The 24,084-nt window shown below is 44.3% G+C and overlaps 1 protein-coding gene across 3 annotated transcripts in view; it reads right to left on the reverse strand.

The window, feature by feature from the left end:
* The window catches only part of HDGFL3 (HDGF like 3), an 87,935-nt gene that overhangs the window by 25,534 nt on the left and 38,317 nt on the right, over window positions 1-24,084 (reverse strand). For 2 of the 3 annotated variants that reach the window (XM_073653121.1, XM_073653119.1), the window contains exons 3-6: window positions 11,698-11,836; window positions 8,011-8,022; window positions 6,337-6,492; window positions 2,674-2,817 (exon numbers count right to left, since the gene is read on the reverse strand). In XM_073653121.1, the coding sequence (XP_073509222.1) occupies window positions 2,674-2,817; window positions 6,337-6,492; window positions 8,011-8,022; window positions 11,698-11,836 (451 nt within the window). The remainder of the gene's footprint in view (window positions 1-2,673; window positions 2,818-6,336; window positions 6,493-8,010; window positions 8,023-11,697; window positions 11,837-24,084) is intronic. The other variant, XM_073653120.1, reaches the window with a different exon arrangement.

Below are 24,084 nucleotides of genomic sequence, written 5' to 3' on the forward strand. Positions count from 1 at the left end.
AGGAGTTAAAATAGATGTGACTGAATTATCTACGTTTGTCTGGGATTACCTATTTCAGATAAATGTGATCATACAGGGCATGAAAACTCTGGCGAGGCGGCACTGCTTTATTATTCATTATATGCTTATGAATAACAGAGAACTTACACGACTTTATAAAAATTGTTTGCTTGCTATTTTTGTTCGCTTGACATGTCAATACCAGTTTCAGAAAATAGTTTTTATATAAATATTATTCCAGTTATTTAATTTCTGTACTTGTATATTATGCTAGTTTCTGTATCCAGGTATTATATTAAGGCCACGGCCCTATAATCATTATTCGGTCAGTATTTTTCCTCAGGAGTGGGAGCCAAAACCAGGTGAGGAACAATCAGAAAGGTATAATAGAAACAAGTCACCAATTCTGTATTTATCACCCACTCCTGGTTTTGGCTCCCACTCCTGAGAAAAAATACTGACTGAATACTGATAGTGGGACCGTGGCCTAATATTTAAAATCTCTGACTTCATGGTTTTAATTCCCAATTTCTAATTCAGTATTGGCTCAAGGACTGTTAGCCTTGTTTCGAATGTTGATGCTCTTATGATAAGGGTCTTTTGTAGTATGGTATTTTCTGGTTGTTTTAATGGAACTTGTCGGATATTATTGAAGTAACCAAGCTAATACAAATTACATGCCAGAAAACAAGTCATAAGATGCCAACATTCACAGCAAATGGGTTTACACTAATAGATTTTGAGGATAGTCAGATCCCTTTTCAAATAATAGAGCAGGTACAGTCCAGTTTATAGTCCACGTACAGTTTATTCAGTCCAAATATTCTTCAGCCTTATAAGTGGACTATATCTACGTCTGTTCTGGAGATATATCTAACTATTCAACCTTTAGGGTGCATGCCCACGATGCGTTTTTCAAGCATTTTTGCTGTGGAATTTTCGCAGCGGAAACGCTTGTAAACCGCTTGGTAATCCGTCCCCCATGGTCCCCAATGACATTAAGCAAGTTCAATGTCCATGCTGCGGATTTTTCCGCAGCGTTTTTGATGTGCGGAAAAATCCGCAGCATGTCCAATATTTGTGCGTTTATGCATGCGGAATTGCCTTCATCAATGCATTAGAAAATGCAAGGCAATTCCACATGTCCAAAACGCTTAAAAAACACGCGAAAAACGCATTTGAAATTCCGCATGCGTTTTTCCAGGCAAGGACATGCAGAAATGAAGAGGAAATTTTCCGCTTCATTTCTGCATCATGGGCACATAGCCTTAAAGCAGAACTGACAAGCTGGTGTAGGTAAGGAATAAGGGTTATAACCCTGGTATATGAAATCTGTCAGAAGTAACCATCATTTTCCAACATGATATATGATTCTCCTTAGTTTAGAAAAGCAGTATTGCACAAATGTAGTAAGGTTTAGCTACTTAACCCTTCACCCCCGGGCAATTTTTCATTTTTGCTCTTTCGTTTTTTCCTCCTTTCAAAAGTCATAACTCTTTTATTTTTCAACATTTTTCAACATAGCTGTATGAGAGCTTGTTCTTTGTAGGACAAGTTGTAGATTTTGAGGACACTATTCATTTTACCATACAATTTATTGAATACTGGGGAAAAAATTCCAAGTTCGGTGAAATGGTGAAAAATATGCAATTCCATCATTGTTTTTCTGGGTTTTGTATTTACGGTGTTCATTGTATGGTAAAAATGACCTGGAAACCTAATTCTCCTGGTCAGTAAAATTACTGCAACACTAAGTTAGTATTTTTTTTTTTTTTATATTTAAGTGGTGAAAAATGTTCATAAGTTTGAAAAATAAAAATGTAGATTTGTGTCACCATTTTCTGAGACTTATAACGTTTTTACTTTTCTGTCAACGGAGCTTTGTGGATGCATGTTTTTTGCGTGGCGAGGTGACGTTTTCATTGATAACATGCTGGATTCTATAAGACGCTTTGATCAGTACGGTGTTTACCGATCAGGTTAATTAATTTCTATAGATTGGACTTTTATGGACATAATGATACCAAATATGTTTATTTTTTACATGTATTTATTTTTAAATGGGGAAAAGGGTGGTGATTTGAATTTTTAGATTTGTTTTTTTTTTTAATTTTGTTTGTTAGTCTAATCAGGATACATGAACCTGCAATCATCTGCCTGCTTATACTACATACTGCAATACCATTTTATTGCAGTATAGCATGTGGATCTCCTATGAAGATCAGCATATAGCTGAGATTCAGAAGACAACCAAGATGGCAGCAACGGGGGCTTCAGTAGACCCTAGGCAGTCATAGTAAACCATCGGTTACCCACAATCACGACATAGGGGGCCGATGGGAGACAGCGTGAGTACCAACTGTGATGTCATTTAAACTCTGCTGTCAGAGAGTGAAGGGAACATCTAAATAGTTAACAGCCAAGGTCAGAACTTGGATGCTAGACAAATGCCAGCATCAGCTGCATGTGACGGGAGCTCAGCACCTGAGCCCCTTCCATACATGGTCACCCCAGCGCAGGACGTACAATTACGTCTATATGCGTAAAGGAGTTAACTAGTACAAAACAATGCTACAACTGCTACCATGTGCTTACAACTGTAACATTTGTCTGCAATCACTTCTGACCTCTGCCATAATATGCAGCTGCACCATAAAACATATGCAGTCATACCCCCGCATTGCTTTTCTGCACCTCCGACGCATTTCTTGTGTCATTATCCGCATCACCGGCCTCTGAACCACTCTTATTTTCTTCATCTTTGCTGTCTTTTTCTCCCTCGTCTCCTGAAGATTTCCGAGAAAGCTTTGATGGTTTCTGAAATTTTTATAAAAATGGAAAAATATTTATTTATTTTACTTGCTTATATAGAAGCATTAATTTCCACAGCATTTGACAGATACCAGCTCACAATCTAAATTCCCTATCAGTTCATTTTTGGAGTAAGGAAACTGGCGGAAGCCCGCACAAAAGCAGGGACAAAATACACTCCTCACAGATGTTGTCCTTGGTGGGATTTGACCCTAGCACTGCAAAACTACAGTACTAACCACTGAGCCACCGTGCTGCCTATAAAAATACACAGTATTAAGAAGTATTTCAATATACAGAACAGACATAAATAATGAAATGTTAGCCTCTGTTAACACCTTCAATGGAAGAAAGATCCTCAGCAATAAAATTCATTAGAGACCATAGAAACCACAATGAGAATGTGAACATAGCTCAAGCCTTCGATTTGGTTACTTTTTTAGTGTAAATATTCACATCTTATGTTACAGAATGCACTGAAAACAAGAACTGGATGCAATTAGCAAATGAGTAGTGTTTAAAAGTTAAAAGCCCCCCAAATACTACTACCAGTCACAGAGAGCGATAACACATCTACATTCATCAATAAGACATGTAATAGGCCCTGCAGTTTGGAAAAAACACATAAAAAGTTGTCAGAATCTCCTCTTCTACCTCTCATACTGAGTCAGCAGTACAGAGCTATAGACGGGCTCTAGATGATGTCAGTCAGCTGTTAGCGACATTGAGCTGCCAAGGTAATAAGTGTCTGCCTACGGGACGTGTACTGAAGCAGCACAGCGATCTTATGCTGGAGGCTCAGTACAAGACTTTACACAAAGAAAGAACATCTCTCCCACAAGCGAAACAGCGTCCACTGATTAAATGACATGCAGCTATATCTCTCCAATAATATAAAACAATAAGGACGGCAGCACTGCAAAAAATAAGTGCAAAGTGAGGATTTTAGTTAAGCAAACTGCAATGCTTCAGTCCATGTAGAGAAAAAAGCTGGAGATGGGCACGGCTATTAATATAGACCAGGGGTTCTGTTACATGTAAATCTAAATCATTTACTATACAAAAGAAAAAGATTTACATATAAAGAAACCTGCACACAACCGCAAATATAATCAAATATATATAGCAAATATATTTAGTAAAAGAAAATACATAATAAGGTTAAAACATTTAAAGGGGGTAACCCATATATCCTACCTATAAAATACAGGGTAAGACTTTCAACTATAACACCTCAAATGCCAAGTTAACATTTAGTGGCTTACAAAAGTATTCACTGCCTTGGCTTTTTACCTATGTGTTTAAATATTTTTGTAATCCGATTTGTGTGTGATGCATCAGCACTAAATAGTCTAAATTGGTGAAGTAAAGTGAGAAAAATATAGGCATAAATTAAATTTATGGGATCAAATAACTAAAAAAATGGCATGTGCATACAGTAGGGAAAATAAGTATTTGATACACTGCTGATTTTGTAAGTTTTCCCACCTACAAAGAATGGAGAGGTCTGTAATTTTTATCATAGGTACACCTCAACTGTGAGAGACAGAATCTAAAAAGAAATCCAGAAAATCACATTGTATGATTTTTACATAATTAATTAGCATTTTATTGCATGAAATAACTATTTGATACAGTAGAGAAACAGAACTTAATATTTGGTACAGGAACCTTTGTTTGCAGATACAGAGGTCAGACGTTTCCTGTAGTTCCTTACTTGCCCTGACTGTGTGTTTCGGGTCATTGTCATGCTGGAAGACCCGGCCACGATCCATCTTCAATGCTCTGAGGCAAGGAGGTTGTTGGCAAAAAATGTTGCGATACATGACCCCATCCATCCTCCCTTCAATACGGTGCAGTTGTCCTGTCCCCTTTGCTTAAAAGCACCCCCAAAGTATAATGCTTCCCCCACCATGCTTCACGGTTAAGACGGTGTTCTTGGGGTTGTACTCATCCTTCCTCTTCCTCCAAACACGGTGAGTGGAGTTGATACCAAAAAGTTCTATTTTGGTCTCATCTGACCACATGACCTTCTCCCATGCCTCCTCTGGATCATCCAGATGGTCACTGGCGAACTTCAAACGGGACTGGGCATGTGCTGGAGTGAGCAGAAGGATCTTGCGTGCCCTGCAGGATTTTAATCAATGACGGGGTAGTGTGTTACTAATGGTAATGTTTGAGACTGTGGCCCTAGCTTTGTTCAGGTCATTGACCAGGTCCTCCCATGTAGCTCTGGGCTGATTCCTGATCTTTCTCAGAATCATCCTTACTCCATGAGGCGAGATCTTGCATGGAGGCCCAGATCAAGGAAGATTGACAGTCATCTTGTGTTTCTTCCATTTTCTAATAATTGTGCCTACAGTTGTTGCCTTCTCACCAAGCTGATTGCCTACTGTCCTGTAGCCCATCCCAGCCTTGTGCAGGTCTACAATTTTGTCCCTGATGTCCTTAGACAGCTCTTTGGTCTTGGCCATGGTGGAGAGGTTGGAGTGTGATTGAGTGTGTGGACAGGTGTATTTTATACAGGTAACAAGTTCAAACAGGTGCAATTTATAAGGGTAATGAGAGCAGAGTAGGAGGGCTTCTTAAAGAAAAACTAAGAGGACTGTGAGAGCCAGAATTCTTGCTGGTTGGTAGGTGATCAAATACTTATTTCATGCATTAAAATGCAATTTAAATATTTAAAAATCATACAATGTGATTTTCTGTTTTTTTTTTTTTTTTTTTTATGTATAGATTCTGTCTCTCACAGTTGACGCGTGCCTACGATAAAAATTACAGACCTCTCCATTCTTTGTAGGTGGGAAAACTTGCAAAATCGGCAGTGTATCAAATACTTATTTTCCCAACTGTGAGTATTCATCCCTTTTGCTATGAAGTCCATAAAAATTTCTTTTGCAAGCAAAAATTGTAATGCTTGTTTAGAGTTTGCCAAAAGACATTTGGGAGACTCCCAAAATGTATGGAGGAAGGTGCTGTGGTCATCCAGAAAAGTGGGACGATTTTTTCTCACTTGTCATCCGTGTGCAATATGCTATGTTTTTTAAAAAAGCAGGTTTTAATCAATTACAAGACTATTTTCAGTTTCCTATGTTACAAAATTGCAAAGTATCTGCAAAAATCAGATGTTTACTGTGGCATCCGATTTTATTTGCGCACCCATAGACTTGAATAGGTGAGTCTCATCCAATTTACGGAGGGAAATCATGCATGCTGCGATATTTTTTCACACGCCATTTGGTCACGGAAAAAACTAATTGAATAACATTGGTCCGAGTACAATCCGTTTTTTAACGGATAGCACTCGGACTGAAAATATGGTGGTGTGAACAAGCCCTAACTGGTATATTGCTGTCTTTATCTACAGTAGGTCCCACAAAAATGCGAAGATTTTACGAATATCATCGGATTAACCCTTGAAGGTAATATTTAATGACATACATTACAAATTAAAGTTACAAAAGTTTAAACAATTAGTGTTAAGGGTAAAAATTAGATCAGAATTATCACTTTAGATCATTTCACCTTTGAAGCGTATGACTTCTTTCTCTTGGAGCCTGCTTTCTCATTCTTCCTTTTGCCTTTTCCATCCTCTTCCACCTGATCCCCCTCTTCTTCACTACTGCCATCTGCAGCATTTCCTCCTTCTTCAGTTTCTGAAGAGCTCTGCTGTTGAATTGCCTAAACAATTAAAAAAAAATAGTTCATGAATAAATGATAAGCATAATGCCAGGAGAATTCTTTGGTGTGAAGTGATTGTAAAGGGGAGAATAAAACCATTTTACAAGCTGAAAATTATTTAACATAAAGAGTACACTTGCAAGACCTTGTTGTATTTGGACTTATGAAAATACTGACAGAGTTGAAAGCAGAAAAAATCTGATAAAAATCTGCAATGTACAGATAAATTCTATCTTGGTCAACAGGAGCCAAGATGAAAAAAAGAACCTTTTTTTTGTCATGTTGCTGTATTAGGATTGCAGTGCTGTCTCTGAATTATAAGTGCAACGCTTAGGCTAAGCGCACAAGATGCAGAAATGCTGCTGATTTTTTCCGCATCTACCTGGCAGGAAAAATGCATGCGGATTTTACATGCATTTTTCCTGCCAGGTAGAAACGTTTGTCAAGCGTTTTTGCATGCATTCCTGCATGCGGGCTATCAAGCACTTTTCCAAGCGATTTTAGCATCACTTGGAAAAGTACTTGACAACTTGGTCACACTATGTAAATCCATGCAACCGGCATGGATTTATATTGTGTGACCAAGTTAATACTCCGGTGCGTCCGGTGTCTTGGGCCGCCCGCGGTGGTGTAAAAGGACCTTCCATGACGTCATTTAGTCATGTGACAGGTCACGCGACCGCTGACGTCGGCGGTTGCGTGACCTTTCACATGACTAAATGACGTCATGGAAGGTCCTTTTACACCATCGCGAGCTACCGGGGAGCCAGGACGCACCGGAGAGAAGACCGCGGGCCATCAGAAGAGTATAATATTTTTATTTTTATTTTAAATTCTTTTTTTTTTAACAGGTACTATGGTACAAAGGTCTGGAAGAGCGTCTCCTCTTCTCCAGACCAGGGTACCATCCGCACATTGAATCGCTTAATATCCGCATGTGCACATGTAGTCATGCGGATATTATGCGATTCAATGCAAGTCAATGGCGGCAATTACGCCGCGTTTCCACAAAAATAATGGACATGCTGCGGATTTTTCCGGAACGTTAATACGCAGCGGAAATTTCCGCAGATTGTGCACAGAACATGCGGACTATCATTGGGGACCATGGGGCACGTATTACCAAGCTTTTTTTTAAGTGTTTTCACTGTGGAAATTCCGTGGCAAAAATGCTTGAAAAACGCATAGTGGGCACGCAGCCTTAGACAGATACCCCCACTTCTCAAGAACTGAACCTATATTACTACAGGAGTTCTATGGTGTTCTAGGATTGGTTCTTTTGTGCCACTAGAGGTCCATGTGGTGCAGCTGTAATAAAGATGTGTTCAACTGTCCGAAGGGTCGTTTGGAAATAGGCAGTGATGGTAGATTTCCACTCTAAGAGCTGCATTCAGACCTTTTTCTGAGTATGTTCCCACCTGCACCCACTTAATCTTAATGCAAGAACTTCCTTTACAGTGAGAGAACCTGTCTTCATTGAACTGTCTTGTATTGTTTTCTGCAGTTTGTGGTGCTCACCTTCAGATGCATCTGTGAAAACAAAAATAAGTATTCTTAATAGACTTGGTTTTCTTTTTACGATTTACCATTTTTCAACTGCAAGTAAACCTTAGAGCTTGCTCACATGAGTGTATAAATCGCATGAGTGCAATGTGAGAAAACATCGCATTGCACTCTGACCAATGTGATTCAATGAGGCAGTGCTCACCTGTGATTATTTCCTCAGCTTTAATTGGACTGAGAAGAAATATCGCAGCATGCTGCGAGTGGATGCGAGACAAAAGTCGCCAATGTAAGTCGATGGGTGCGGGAAAAAAAATCGGAAGGCACATGGACCGAATCTCAAAGGAAACCAATATTTCCTCAGCCAAGTACAGTGAATTCACTGCCAGAACCCTCAGACTTGATAGAGGTAATAAACTGGTGAACGAGAGACTGCCTCTAGCTTTTATTTCTGTCTTTTTATGGTTTTTCAGGTGTCCATTTCTGGACTAGATGTGGATTACTGGGATTTTTTTTCAATAAATTGGTGAACGAGGGATAGTGTAGGGGAGTCTTTATCCACATAAAGTTTTTTTTGTGTGTGTGTGTGTGTGTTTATTTTTGATTACTGGGTTAGCAATGGGGGTTGATGGCAGCTGTTATTTTTGATAACTCACAGTTGCCATCAACCCCAACTACCATTACCCCGAATGCCACCACACCAGGGCAATGTGGAAGAGCCAGGGATAGCGCCAGAATTGGCGTATCTAATGTGATGCGCCAATTCTGTGGTGGCTGTGGGCTTGTATTTATAGGGTTTACTGTATAGGTACTTAATTTGATAATTTGGATTTTTACGAGTGTAGCAATACCAAATCATTTTTTTTTTTAGTTCTTTGCTTTTAAGGAGGGAGGGACTTGAATTTTAGCATTTTTTTAATAGATTTTTTTGTACATTTTTACAATTTTTTTTTTATTGTTTACATTATTTTTAGTCCCCGCAGGGAACTTGAACCTGTGATCCTTTAATCACTTGTTCTATATACAGTAGTATTGCAGTATACAGTGCTAGCCAAAAGTATTAGCACCCCTGCAATTATGTCAGATAATACTCAGTTTCTTCCTGAAAATAATTGCGATCACAAATTATTAGGTATTATTATCTTCATTTAATTTGTCTTCAATGAAAAAAACACAAAAAGAATTGTCCTAAAGCCAAATTGGATATAATTCCACACCAAACCTAAAAAAGGGGGTGGACAAAAGTATTGGCACCCTTTGAAAAATCATGTGATGCTTCTCTAATTCGTGTAATTAACAGCACCTGTAACTTACCTGTGGCACCTAACAGGTGTTGGCAATAACTAAATCACACTTGCAGCCAGTTAACATGGATTAAAGTTGACTCAACCTCTGTCCTGTGTCCTTGTGTGTACCACATTGAGCATTGAGAAAAGAAAGAAGACCAAAGAACTGTCTGAGGACTTGAGAAACCAAATTGTGAGGAAGCATGAGCAATCTCAAGGCTACAAGTCCATCTCCAAAGACCTGAATGTTCCTGTGTCTTCCGTGCGCAGTGTCATCAAGAAGTTTAAAGCCCATGGCACTGTGGCTAACCTCCCTAGATGTGGACGGAAAAGAAAAATTGACGAGAGATTTCAACGCAAGATTGTGTGGATGGTGGATAAAGAACCTCGACTAACATCCAAACAAGTTCAAGCTGCCCTGCAGTCCGAGGGTACAACAGTGTCAACCCGTACTATCCGTCGATGTCTGAATGAAAAGGGACTGTATGGTAGGATACCCAGGAAGACCCCACTTCTTACCCCGAGACATAAAAAAGCCAGGCTGGAGTTTGCCAAAACTTACCTGAGAAAGCCTAAAACGTTTTGGAAGAATGTTCTCTGGTCAGATGAGAAAAAAGTAGAGCTTTTTGGGAAAAAAGCATCAACATGGAGTGTACAGGAAAAAAAAGAGGCATTCAAAGAAAAGAACACGGTCCCTACAGTCAAACATGGCGGACCTTCCCTGATGTTTTGGGGTTGCTTTGCTGCCTCTGGCACTGGACTGCTTGACCGTGTGCATGGCATTATGAAGTCTGAAGACTGCCAACAAATTTTGCAGCATAATGTAGGGCCCAGTGTGAGAAAGCTGGGTCTCCCTCATAGGTCATGGGTCTTCCAGCAGGACAATGACCCAAAACACACTTCCAAAAGCACTATAAAATGGTTTGAGAGAAAGCACTGGAGACTTCTAAGGTGGCCAGCAATGAGTCCAGACCTGAATCCCATAGAACACCTGTGGAGAGATCTCAAAATGGCAGTTTGGAGAAGGCACCCTTCAAATATCAGGGACCTGGAGCAGTTTGCCAAAGAAGAATGGTCTACAATTCCAGCAGAGCATTGTAAGAAACTCATTGATGGTTACCGGAAGCGGTTGTTCGCAGTTATTTTGGCTAAAGGTTGTGCAACCAAGTATTAGGCTGAGGGAGCCAATACTTTTGTCCGGCCCTTTTTTGGAGTTTTGTTTGAAATGATCAATGATTTGATTTTTGCTTCATTCTCTTTTGTGTTTTTTCCTTGCAAGCAAATTAAATGAAGAGAATAATACCAAAGAATTTGTGATTGCAATCATTTTCAGGAAGAAACTGAGTATTATCTGACAGAATTGCAGAGGTGCCAATACTTTTGGCCAGCACTGTATAGGGAAAATCAGTCTCCTATGAAGCTCAGGCTGTGGCTGGACTTCACAAGATATATAAAAGATGAAAGTGACGGGAGGCCCCCAGCTGTATAGTAATCCATCAGTGCCCCACAATCGTGTCGAACCACTCCATTTAAATGCTGCTTTCAGAGATTGACAGCAGCACCTAAATGATTAACAGCTCCAGACATAGCTGTTAGAAACATATGCTGGCTATGTAACACAGATGGCATTTACTGCGTGTGAAGAGAGCTCAGCTCCTGAGCCCCCTCCACACTTGTTGACCCCAGCGCTGGGACTGACATTTTGCAGGAAGTACAGGGATTGGGCTGCAGAGGACTGGGGTAAGGTTATTGTCTCTGATGAAGCCCCCTTCGGACTGGGGCATCTCAAACAATGTCTGGAGAATAAAAAGTGAGCACACAGTGAGTCATGCCAAAAGTGAAGTATCCTGAGACCATTCATGCGTGGATTTGCTTTTCATCCAAGGGAGGGGGATCATTCACAATTTTGCCCAAGAACACTGCCAGAAATAAAGAATGGTATATCTAAACATTCTCCAATAGCAACTTCTCTAAACGATTCAGGAACAATTTGGTGATAAACAATGCTAAGTGGCTCGGTGAACAAAAGATTGACATTTTGGGTCCATGGTCAGGCAGCTACCCAGTTCTCAATCTTATCAAGAACTTGTGATCCATCCTCAAAAAGCGGAGGAAAGACAAAAACGAATGACAGAAGTCTTGAAAAATAAGTGAAAACACTGTAAATGTTGAGTCGTTGCACAAACTTGTATTTGTCAATAACAGTTTAAAAACTTATGAATTGCTTATAATTGTACTTCAGTAACCAACATCTGACTAACAAATCTAAAAACACTGAAGCAACAAATTTTGTGAAAACCAAAATCTGTGTCAGACTCAAACCTTTTGGCCACAACTATAGATCTTCTGTAAACCAAGTTCTCAGTGGTTATTTTGACTTGCAGATTTTCTATACATTACTGTCCTATCTTCATACCTGGTATCCAGTAAATTTGACTCCAGGGTTATTTTCTATTTCCCACAATCCTTCATTGAATCCTTTCCGTTTGTTTGACTTTCCAAACTTGTCTTTAAATTCCTTGTAGGGAAACAGATCCTTGGGTCCCAAAAATGCACTAAAGTAAGGAAAATGTGTTATAGTGATAATGCCACCATAAAACATATAGCGTATTTTTCGGACTATAGGACCCACTTTTTTCCTCCAAAATTTTGGAGGAAAGTGGGGGGCACGTCTTATAGTCCAGATGTATGGTACCTTATAGTCCGGCTGTGGATGGTGGAGTGTGGGGTGTGGCAGCGGCGGAGGAGCGGGTCATAGGAGGCAAAAGCCGCCTGCAGCAGCTAACACTGTGCCCGCTGTTAAAGAAAATTAATATTCACTGCTCCACACTCCCATGGGCATGTGGAGCAGTGAATAATAATTTTCTTAATAGTGCGCAGCGTTACCCGCAGCCGCTGCAACTGTTCGGCGATCACGTGTGCCCGATATTAAAGAGAATGAATATTCACTGCTCTCCATGGGAGTGGAGAGCAGTGAATATTCATTCTCTTTAGTAGCAGTCACACGTGATCGTCCAGCCACTGCAGGAGCCAGCAGCTGTGGCTAACAATTTGCGCGCTATTAAGGAAAATTAACCACTTCGCGCCAGAGCCTGTTTTTGCCTTCGTGACCGGGCCAATTTTTTCAATTCTGACCACTGTCACTTTATGAATTAATTACTCTGGAACGCTTCAACGGATTCCCCTGATTCTGAGAATGTTTTTTCATGACATATTGTACTTCATGATAGTGGTAAAATTTATTCGATATCACTTGCATTTATTTGTGAAAAAAATCGGAAATTTGGCGAAAATTTTGAAAATTTTGCAATTTTCAAACTTCGAATTTTCATGCCCTTAAATCAGAGAGATATGTCACACAAAATAGTTAATAAATCACATTTCCCACATGTCTACTTTACATCAGCACAATTTTGGAACCAAAATTTTTTTTTGTTAGGAAGCTATAAGGGTTAAAAGTTGACCAGCGATTTCTCATTTTTCCAACAAAATTTACAAAAACATTTTTTTAGGGACCACATCTTATTTGAAGTGACTTTGAGGGGCCTTTATGACAGAAAATACCCAAAAGTGACACCATTCTAAAAACTGCACCCCTCAAGGTGCTCAAAACCACATTCAAGAAGTTTATTAACCCTTCAGGTGTTTCACGGGAATTTTTGGAATGTGGAAGAAAACAATGAACATTTAACTTTTTTTCACAAAAATGTTACTTTAGACCCAATTTTTTTATTTTCACAAGGGTAACAGGAAAAAATGGAATACACAATTTGTAGTGCAATTTCTCATGAGCACGCTGATACCCCATATGTGAGGAAAAACCACTGTTTGGGCGCACGGCAGGGTTTGGAAGGGAAGGAGCGCCATTAGACTTTTTGAATGTAAAATTTGTTTGAATAATTAGCAGACGCCATGTCGCATTTGGGGAGCCCCTGATGTGCCTAAACAGTGGAAACCCCCCACAAGTGACACCATTTTGGAAACTAGACCCCTTAGGGAACTTATCTAGTTGTGTGGTGAGCACCTTGAACCTCAAGGTGCTTCACAGAAGTTTATAATATTGAGCTGTAAAAATAAAATTTTCACATTTTTCACACAAAAACGTTTTTCATCCCTTAATTTTGCATTATCATAAGGGTAATAGGATAAATTGCACCATGAAATTTGTTGTGCAATTTCTCCTGAACACGCCGATACCCCATATGTGGAGGCAAACCACTGTTTGGGCGCACGGCAGGGTTTGAAAGGGAAGGAGCGCCATTTGACTTTTTGAATGTAAAATTTGTTTGAATAATTAGCAGACGCCATGTCGCATTTGGGGAGCCCCTAATGTGCCTAAACAGTGGAAACCCCCCACAAGTGCCACCATTTTGGAAATTAGACCCCTTAGGGAACTTATCTAGATGTGTGGTGAGCACCTTGCACCCCCAGGTGCTTCACAGAAGTTTATAATATTGAGCCGTAAAAATAAAATTTTTACATTTTTCCCACAAAAAATGTTTTTCATTCCCTAATTTTGCATTATCATAAGGGTAACAGGATAAATTGCACCATGAAATTTGTTGTGCAATTTCTCCTGAGTACCCCGATACCCCATATGTGGGGGAAAACCACTGCTTTGGTGTACGGCAGGGTTCGGAAGAGAAAGGAGCGCTATGTTGGCTGGGATAGGTTGCAGACACCATGTCACATTTGAAGAGTCGCTGACATGCCGAAACAGCAGAAACCCCCACAAGTGACCCCATTTTGTAAACTACACCTCTCAAGGAATTCATCTAGGGAAGTAGTGAGTATTTTTTAATTTATACCATTGGGCAGTGAAAAAAACATAATTATATTTTTACCACAAAAAAATGTTTTACCCTCAGATTTTACAATTTCACACAGGGCAATGGGTAAAAATGGTGCCGAAATGTGTCACACAATTTCTTCTAAAAGTGGCAATACCCCATATGTGGCTGTATCGTACCGCTTAGCCATACGGTGAGATCTGGGAGGGACGGAGCGCTATTTGACAATTGGAGAACAAATTATTGTAGAATAGGCATTTGGATTTGGGAGAACAACATTTTCTGAATTTCTTTTGGGGGGCAAGGGCCATTTCGCTTTTCCAGAGCCTTTCTGCTACCAGTAACTTGGAATATTTTTAACAGATGACGGACCTGAGTGGGGACTAGCTTTTTTTGAGGACTGAGTTGAAGATTTTATTGGGATCATTTTACGTAACATTTATCCGGCGCTCGAGGCTGAGCACTTACATCGGGGTTTCCATCTAAATTTCCAAGTGATGTAATTCAGATGAAACCCCTGCAGGATCCATTCACTGTAATGAGGCAGCAGAGTTACTCTGGACTCCGTCTGGCCTCTGTTTAGCGGTGTCCTTTTTATCAGAAGTGCACAAAACTGTGGCCAACCGCACTTTTATGCACGCCTAAAAAAACTGACACCGTGGGATCACAGGCCAGACGGCATCCACAGTGGTCTATATCTGCCTCATTACAGGGAATCTTCCGTCATGGGTTCCGGCTGAATCACGTATTTCAGAGATTTACACGGAAACTCTGGTGTAAGTGCTCAGCGCAGAGCGCAGGATAAATGTGAGCAGAGCCTTACTACGATCTTTGGGAGACATAATAAACAAATCAGTAGCAGGTGAAGAATTGGTTTTATTTATTTTTTATGCCGTTCCTCGTGCGGTATAAGTGATGAGATTACTTTATTCTTCGGGTCGGTGCGATTACAGAGATACCAGATTTATATCGGGTTTTTATGATTGACAGCTGTCACACACTAAGAGACGCTTTTTTTTGCAAAATCTAATTTTTGCATCGCCATATTTTGAGAGCTATAATTTTTCCATATTTTGGCCGACAGAGTCATGTGACTCATGTGGCTTGTTTTTTGCAGGACGAGTTGACATTTTTATTGGTACCATTTTTGGGTACATGACATTTTTTGATCGCTTTCTATTCCGTTTTTTGGGGGGTAAAATTAACAAAAACCAACAATTCAGGAATTGTTTTTGAGGGTTTTTTTTATGCCGTTCTGCGTGTGGTAAAAGTGATAAGGCAGCATTATTCTTCGGGTCAGTACGTTTATAGCGATACTACACTTACTGTATATTTTTTTCATGTTTTGGCGCTTTTACACAATAAAACAATTTTATAGAAAAAATATTTTTTGTGCATCGCTTTATTCTGAGCGCTAAAACTTTTTTATTTTTCGGCTGATGGAGCTGTATGGCGGCTTTTTTTTTGCGGAACAAGATGACGTTTTCAGCGGTACCATTTTTATTTCCATTTTTCTTTTTGATCGCATTTTTTCCCACATTTTGTTTGGCGATATGATGAAAAAGCATAGTTTTTTGCTCCGTTTTTTATTTATTTTTATTACGGTGTGCACAGAAGGAGTTAATTAGTGTGACAGTTTTATAGATCGGGTTGTTTCGGATGAGGCGATACCAAATATGTGTACTTTTTTTGTTTTTCCATAAATATACAGTTTTATTGGTTTAATATTTTATTTATTTATTTTGTGATTTTTTTTTTAACAGTTTGAAAACATTTTTTTGACTTTTTTTTTACATTTTTACTTATCACTGATGTCATGCAATGTAATAGACATGTATTACATCGCATGACATCTTAGTTGACTGTTTCACAGTCAGTGACATCTTAGTTGACTGTTTCACAGTCAGTGTCTCCTGCCAGGCTTCAGCTGCAGGCTAAGCCTAGCAGGACACCATATATGGCAGATCTGGAGGCGGTCATGTGACCTCCAGCTGCCATAACAATGGCAGGTCCTGGAAGATCAGGGGGCCGTCGGAGAGGTAAATGGACGACCCCCTCTCCTCTCACTATCTTCTATATGCCGCGATCACTATAGATCGCGGCATATAGAAGATAGCAAAGGGTTAACATCATTGGGACCTGATCCAATCAGGTCTCGATGATGTCCCCTGTCAGAGCTATCGCTCTGCACCGGAACTGCAGCACTTGCAGGACCCTGGGGGTCCTGAGCGCTGCGGGACCACCCACCGTTTTTAAACGTCGGCGCTGCACAGAGCCCAGGTAGCGCCGACGTTTATCTACAGTGGGCGGTCCTGAACCGGTTAATATTCACTGCTCCCCACCCCCATAGTTCCGGCGTGGGGAACAGTGAATATTCCGGCAGCTGACCTCAGCGTGTGGGTGTGCATGGCAGTGACGTCATGGGCTGCTTACAAGCTGAGATCAGCGGCTGACAGCAGAACAGAATGCTGTTGGAGCAGAAGAGAACCGTTTATTTTTTTTTATGTATGCAGCATGATGGGGGTGCCATGCATACCAGGATGGGGATCGGGGTGACATGCATACCAGGATAGGGATGGGGGTGCCATGCATACCAGGATGGGGATGGAAGTGCCATGCATACCAGGATGGGGATGGAAGTGCCATGCATACCAGAATGAGGATGGGGGTGCCATGCATACCAGGATAGGGGTGCCATGCATACCAGGATGGGGATGGGGGTGCCATGCATACCAGGATGGGGTAGGTGTGCCATGCATACCAGGATGGGGATTGGGCTGCCATGCATACCAGGATGGGGATGGGGGTGCCATGCATACCAGGATAGGGATGGAGATGCCATGCATACCAGGATGGGGATGGGGATGCCATGCATACAATGATGGGGACCATGTATACTAGGATGGGGGCCATGTATCAGGATGGGGATATTAGTACAGAATTGGTGGACATTACCCCTATAACACTGTCAGCAGCAGAACCCCTCCTCTATAACAGTGCATCATGACCACATATTTTGCTTCATTTTTTTTCTATTTTCCTCCTCTAAAACCTAAGTGGTTCGGTGCATCTTATAGTCCGAAAAATATCTGACAGCTGTCTTGTGGGAACAAGACTTAATAATTTCCTCAAGGTTACTCTGCAGTTGTGGTAAAACTTTGACCAAAATATTTTAAGGGGTTGTCCACTACTTAGACAACTCACTCTGAATCACTATGTTACCCCCTTATAAAATAATAACACCTGTACTCACCTCGGGTGCTGTCCCCTCCTTCAGCCAAATCAGACATCCAGAGGAAGTGACAGAGCAGTCACAGCTCTCACTCCCTCCAGATGTCAGTTACGTCCAAAGGAGAATGAAGTGGCCACTGATTGGCAGCAGGGAGCCCCGAGAGTGCCAATGCCGACAAAGCTGGAAAGGTGCCCACACCGGATGTTAATATAAGTGTTATTATTTTATAACACGGTGATTGAGAAGGGATTGTCCAAGTAGTGGACAACCCCTTTAACTCATCCTTAGATGCTGTTTCATGACTTAGATATAATCTAATTATACTGTTCGGTAATTATATAATTTGCTTATGTTAAGTCAAGGCTAAGGGTGTATTTACCCTAAATCTGCAGCGTAAGTCAAAGGTATACTTCAGAAGGATTTCCTTATGTGCCTTACCAACACATGCCTCCAACGAATGCCTCTACATAGGTATACAGTGTCATACATCACCCATTAGTTCTCATATTAAAAATGTATATGTTATTGCTGTATGTCCTATGTCTCTGACATATTCCACAGCCTCCCTATTTGTATAAGCCCTCCTTCTCCCTACATCATGTGCACTGTGCACTTTACACCCCTTGTGCGCATTCTCATGGGCGTCCTTGTAAGCGGCCAACACCCTGCCAACCGCTAGTCAAGCATCTACAGTACATGCTTGTGAACTTGAAGTGATGTCAGGGCGACTCCTGCTCTTATATCAGGTGAGCACTCTGGCAGACAATGCCATAAAGTGACAGCTGTGGCTTTTCCCTCAGCGTTTGTCTCTTATCTTCCTTTCCTTGCTTCTATACACAATCTGGTAAGCTGCTTTATGTTGCTCCATTTTTATGCTGCATTATTCTTCTCATGTTACAGGATATCCCTCATGATGCACCCTGGATTTCTAGAAGATTTTATCTTTGTCTGATGCTTTTACTCAGTAGGAGATCAGCTGTAATCCTGCACTGCTATACTCGCAGATCACTATGCCTCTCCTGACCTACGACTCCATCACAGCAATACATTCTAACACAATATTTTACTACATGCTGTCTGTGACACCCCAGGGGTCTGGTTGCCACAGTGATAGAGATATTACGTCTGAGAGCAGGTGGGAGGTCTCTTGGTCAGAGATCCTATGCATGGCACACCTCCTGCCCAGTCCTGGGAGGGGAAGAACTTCCCCTATATAAACCTAGGGCTGAGGCAGGGTTAGTGAGTAGAGAAGAAGCAGAGAAAAGAAGCAAATATAGGAAGAAACAACAGGAGCTCTGTGGGAGCAGTGTTACAAGGAGTCAGGGGCTGGCAGCTGCAGAGCTCGCCCTGACTGAGAAGTTATCACCGGACCCGGAGTCCGAGGCTGTGGGGACTAACTCCTATCCAGCAGCAGAAACCGACCGGCAGGGGATTGCAGGTCCCCTGGCCCAGAAACCCGAAGGCACGGTCACACGCGTGGGACCAGCACCGCCGTCGTGGAGCGGAAGCTACTAGAAGGCCCCGAGTCACCGGCCATACGGGTGAGCACCACACGGCACACTCAGGGACGTGGGCTACTTTTACCCGCCTCTAGCAAGGTAGCCGGAAGAGTACAGTTAGTTTGGGAGGCCTACAACTCCGCCTGGCCAGGGGAGATCCCATCTGCTCAAGGACTGACCAGGCCCCAATCGCTAGCCAGTACTCCGGGAGGGTCTATCTTTGTGACCAGTAAAGACCCTGAACTACACCGTACCGTCTCCGAGTGGTTTCTGCTACCCCCATCATCCACGTCGGCTGCCCTGAGGCCATACCCCTCCCGTTGGGGGTTATACTACCACGCTGCACAATCCTACCACCGGCCTCAGCGGTCTGCCCTGCAGCAGCAGCCCTAAAGCTGCATTCAACGGGTGGCGTAGTCATCTAACATCACTGCTATTGCAGCGCCACTTAGTCTGACTCCCTGGGCACGGACCGGGTCACCGCCACGAGACTACAACCCTCAACAGATCCGGCTCCGGGTAAGCCCCTGCGTGCGCAATGCAGCGCGATACAGGCCCAGGGGCGCGTCAACTTTTGGCGTAGTCGGCAGGATTTCGTGCCCGCAACCACCGGGTACTGCGTGCCTGAACAAGAGACTTTCAAACTCACCTGTGGTGAAGATTCCCGCCATCCGGCGCCATTTTCAGCCTTCTTCCCGCCATCCGTGAAGATTCCCGCCATCCGGCGCCATTTTCAGCCTTCTTCCCGCCATCTGTGGAGTTTTCCCGCCGTTGGACGCCATCTTGAGGACGCCGCGCGGGAAAAAGAGGGGCGTGGACTCCGAAAAGCCCGCGAGAACTGAAGCCCCGCCTCACGTCCGGACGTTGCGTCAGGTCCTGGAAGGAGCCCAGCAGACGCCGACGTCACAGGAGCGCGACGGAAGGTCCTCAACCCTGACGATCCACTGCGGAGCCGCGGCCTACGGAAGAGGATCATCGCAAGGTAGGCCACGGTCCACTAGGGGGGAGAAGGATGTCGGATACGGAGGAGAGCTTCACTGCCTCAACCCCCGCCAGCGCCACCGCTGCTGCGGTCATGCCTTTCACCATGCCCTATATCCCGGGAGCGGCCTGGCTACCCCAGTACTCAGGGGAGTCACATACCCTGCAGGACTTTAGAGAAAAGCTGGATAGCCTCTTCCAGGTGTACCCCCTCACAGAAGAGCAAAAAGTGAGCATCCTGGTGGCCCAATTAACCGGGGCAGCCCGAAGGGAGGTAAAGTCCTGGCCACCTGGGGGGAGGACTGTCGCAGGGATACTAACCCGGCTGAGGGACACCTTTGATACCCGCACCTCAGCCGAGATCAAGCTTAGATTCTACGGGTGCAAACAGCGGGCACATGAGAGTATAAGGGACTATGCCCTGAACCTACAAGAGGCCCTGAGAGCCGTTAAGCAGACCGACCCTGACGGCGTGGGAGACGAGGACAGGCTGTTGACTGAACAATTTATAGAGGGTTTATATTGCAATGCCCACCGAACCCAGTTGCGGGCAATGGCCTTACAGGAACCTCATCTGGGATTTGCACAGTTCAAGGACAGAGCCATCCGGGTGCTCCGAGAACCGGCACCGGGTGGCGTTGTGACCCACAGGCGCCCAGCTATCACTTACCACCAGGAGGTGGCGCCCTTGTCGGCAGGGCCTGTGGGGGCTGATGCGCAGGCTTTGAACAATGACCCGGCCCTAGACCTGCACCATCAGGTCCAAGAGCTAGCTAAAAGCGTTGCTGCGCTAACCCGAACTGTGCAGTCTTTACAGGTTTCTACTCCAGGGAAGATCCAGCTGGCATCCGGACCGGAGGACATCCCGTGGCGTCGACCAAGGAGGACCCCACCGGCCAGAGGAAGACCCAGTGACCGATACGACTGCCGCCGCTGCAATCAACCCGGACATATGGCAAGGTACTGTCCTTTAAACTGGCACAACCTGGGGGTAGAGGGCCAACCCCCAGGAAAAAGATCACCAGGCCCATCGAACTGGCGCGACAAATATGTGGGAGGACGTCCAGTCTTGCCTGTGGTACTGGATGGCATTCCTATGAGTGCCCTACTGGACACCGGGTCACAGGTCACCACCATCCCGTACGTGCTCTTCAAGCAGTACTGGAATGACTCGGATATTACCCGCTACCCTGACGACGACTTGAGTATCATCGCCAGCAATGGTCAGCCCGTGCCACAGATCGGATTTAAAGAGGTGACCATTAAAATTGGTAGAGTTGAACTGGCAGCACAGGGACTGATCATTGTAGACATTGACAAACACGAGAGTCACCCAAAGATAACTCTAGGAACTAATGTAATTGAAAATTGTCTTGCAGAGGTGATTTTCCTTTTACAGCAGGTTGCCAAGAACGCCAGCTCCGGCGAGCAGCGAGTGCTCCAAAAAGAGATCCGATGCGACGGCAACAGGTGGAACTCTCCGGCGGTGAGATTGGTAGCGTGAGAATGTGTGACCCTTTCCCTATTGCCATGCCCCCAAAAAGTGAAATGATGATTTGGTGCCGGGCAGCTATTGGTCTGAGAGGTAGAGATTACCAGGCAATGGTAGAACCCGTTTACTCGGACAGTAGGCCCACCATCTTGACAGCACGGGGGGTGGTTAATGTACGCCATGGGAGGGTGCCCGTTCGCATAATCAATATCGGGAAGAGGGAAGTGTACCTGCCCCGGTATGCCACGCTAGCCAAATTATATACCATTAACCAAAATGCTATACAATCTGTGGAACCCTTGCCTCCATCTCACCCGGAGGAAGGTAACGGCTCTAAGAAAACAATGGAGGACTGGTGTCAGCAACTACATTTGGGTACTGACTCCACTCCCTCACACCAGAAACAGGGAGTCTATCGGGTGGTTCAAGAGTACGAGAGAGTGTTTAGTAAACACCCGTTAGACTTCGGGCGAGTCAAGGGGGTAGAACACCACATCCCCACGGGAGACCATCCTCCCATAAAAGAGAGGTATCGACCCGTACCCCCTGCACATTACCAACACGCCAAGGGGATGCTTAGAGACATGAAGGAGGCTGGGGTGATCAGGGATAGCTGTAGCCCCTGGGCAGCTCCACTAGTCTTAGTCAAAAAGAAAGACAACACCATGAGGATGTGTGTAGATTACCGGAAAATCAACCGTATCACACACAAGGATGCGTACCCCTTACCAAGGATAGAGGAGTCTTTGGCTGCTTTAAGATCTGCTAACTTCTTCTCTACCTTGGATCTCACTAGTGGGTACTGGCAGGTTCCTGTAGCAGAGGCGGACCGGGAGAAGACCGCATTCACCACCCCGATGGGACTTAGCGAGTTTACCTGTATGCCGTTCGGACTCTGCAACGCACCAGGAACCTTCCAACGATTAATGGAGTGCTGTCTGGGCCACAGAAACTTTGAGACGGTCCTGTTGTACCTGGACGATGTCATCGTATATTCTAAGACTTATGAGGACCACCTGAAACACCTGGCGGAAGTGTTCGAAGCTCTGGCAAGCTACGGCCTAAAGGTGAAACCCTCCAAGTGTCACCTCCTGAAACCAAAGGTGCAGTACCTGGGACACGTGGTGAGCGCTGACGGAGTGGCTCCCGACCCTGATAAGATCACCGCAATTAAGGAATGGCCAAGTCCCTCCAGTGTAAAGGAAGTGCGGCAGTTCCTCGGGTTGGTAGGCTACTACCGCAGGTTCATCCCCGGTTTCACCAAAAAGGCAGCTCCTATGCAGGACCTCCTGATAGGCCAGTCCCGGAAGGCCAAGAACCAGAAGCCGCCCTTCAGATGGGAGAAGTTGGAAGAGGAGTCCTTCCGCCAGCTGAAGATGGCCCTCACGGGGGATGAAATCCTGGCGTACCCGGATTACACCCAGCCCTTTATCCTTTACACCGACGCAAGTAACATCGGGCTAGGAGCCGTGCTGTCCCAGATCCAGCAGGGGAAAGAACGAGTAATCGCTTACACCAGCCGAAAACTGCGACCCACCGAGAGAAACCCTGAGAATTACAGCTCATTTAAGCTGGAGTTCCTGGCAGTGGTGTGGGCAGTCACCGAACGCTTTAAGCACTACCTCGCTTCTTCCCGGTTCGTCGTGTACACGGATAACAACCCGTTGACACACCTGGACACGGCAAGACTCGGTGCCCTAGAGCAGAGATGGATGGCCCGCCTGTCCAACTACGAGTTCACCATCAAATACCGGGCAGGACGCTCCAATACCAACGCGGACGCCCTGTCCAGGATGCCAAACCTACCGGACGTAGGAGAAGATCCAGAGGGACTGGAAGAAGTCGAACTCCCCGCGTTCCACCGGCATGGGACTATCCAGTATTCCCACCGGGTAAGGAGTAAGCAAGCCGCTACGTTTAACCCCTTGCCTCATTACAACTGGGAGGAAACGCAAGACAGTGACCCTGCCGTCCGACTGGTGAAGGAGATGCTGACTCGGCCAGAGGCTCGCCTTGACCCAGACGCTCCGGAGGAAGCCAAGCAACTGTGGGCTGAGAAGAGTCGACTGTTCCTTTACAAGGGGAAGTTGTGCCGCAGAATGGTTAACTCCCGGACGCATGAACTAATCTGGCAAGTAGTGGTGCCACGAAGAGACGCAGCCATGGTGATGGAGGCATACCACGACGGGGCTGGACACTTCGGATGGAAGAAGCTGGAGTTCCTGCTGCGCGAGCGGTTCCACTGGGTAGGCATGAGGGGAACCATCGAGAGGTGGTGCAGAGACTGTGGCCCGTGCAACCTAAGAAGGAAGGACCGTGCCAGCCAGAAGACTCCCCTGCAGTCCATCGTCACCCTGCAGCCGTTGGAACTGGTAGCCTTGGATCATGTAAAACTGACCCCAAGCAGAAGTGGCTACGTCTACGCACTAACCATCGTGGATCACTACTCCCGGTTCTTGGTTGTCGTCCCCGTCAAGGACTTAACAGCTCGAACAGCAGCTAGAGCCTTCCAGCAGCATTTCTGCCGTCCACACGGGTACCCGGACCAAGTGTTGACAGACCAGGGACCTGCCTTTGAAGCGGAGGTCTTCCAAGAATTCTGCACTCTGTATGGCTGCCGGAAGATAAGGACGACACCCTATCATCCGCAAACTAATGGACTTTGTGAGAAAATGAACCAGGTGGTAATGGATCTTCTGAAAACGTTGCCCCTGGAAGAACGCAGTCTGTGGCCTGAGAAGCTGCCCGATCTGGTGGACCTATACAACCACATCCCGGTAGGTTCCACCAACTGTACCCCGGCTTACCT

This window comes from Phyllobates terribilis, unplaced genomic scaffold (genome assembly GCF_046119375.1).
Source record: "Phyllobates terribilis strain yellow unplaced genomic scaffold, ASM4611937v1 Scaffold_11__3_contigs__length_659146591, whole genome shotgun sequence".
Classification (NCBI taxonomy): Eukaryota; Metazoa; Chordata; class Amphibia; order Anura; family Dendrobatidae; genus Phyllobates; species Phyllobates terribilis.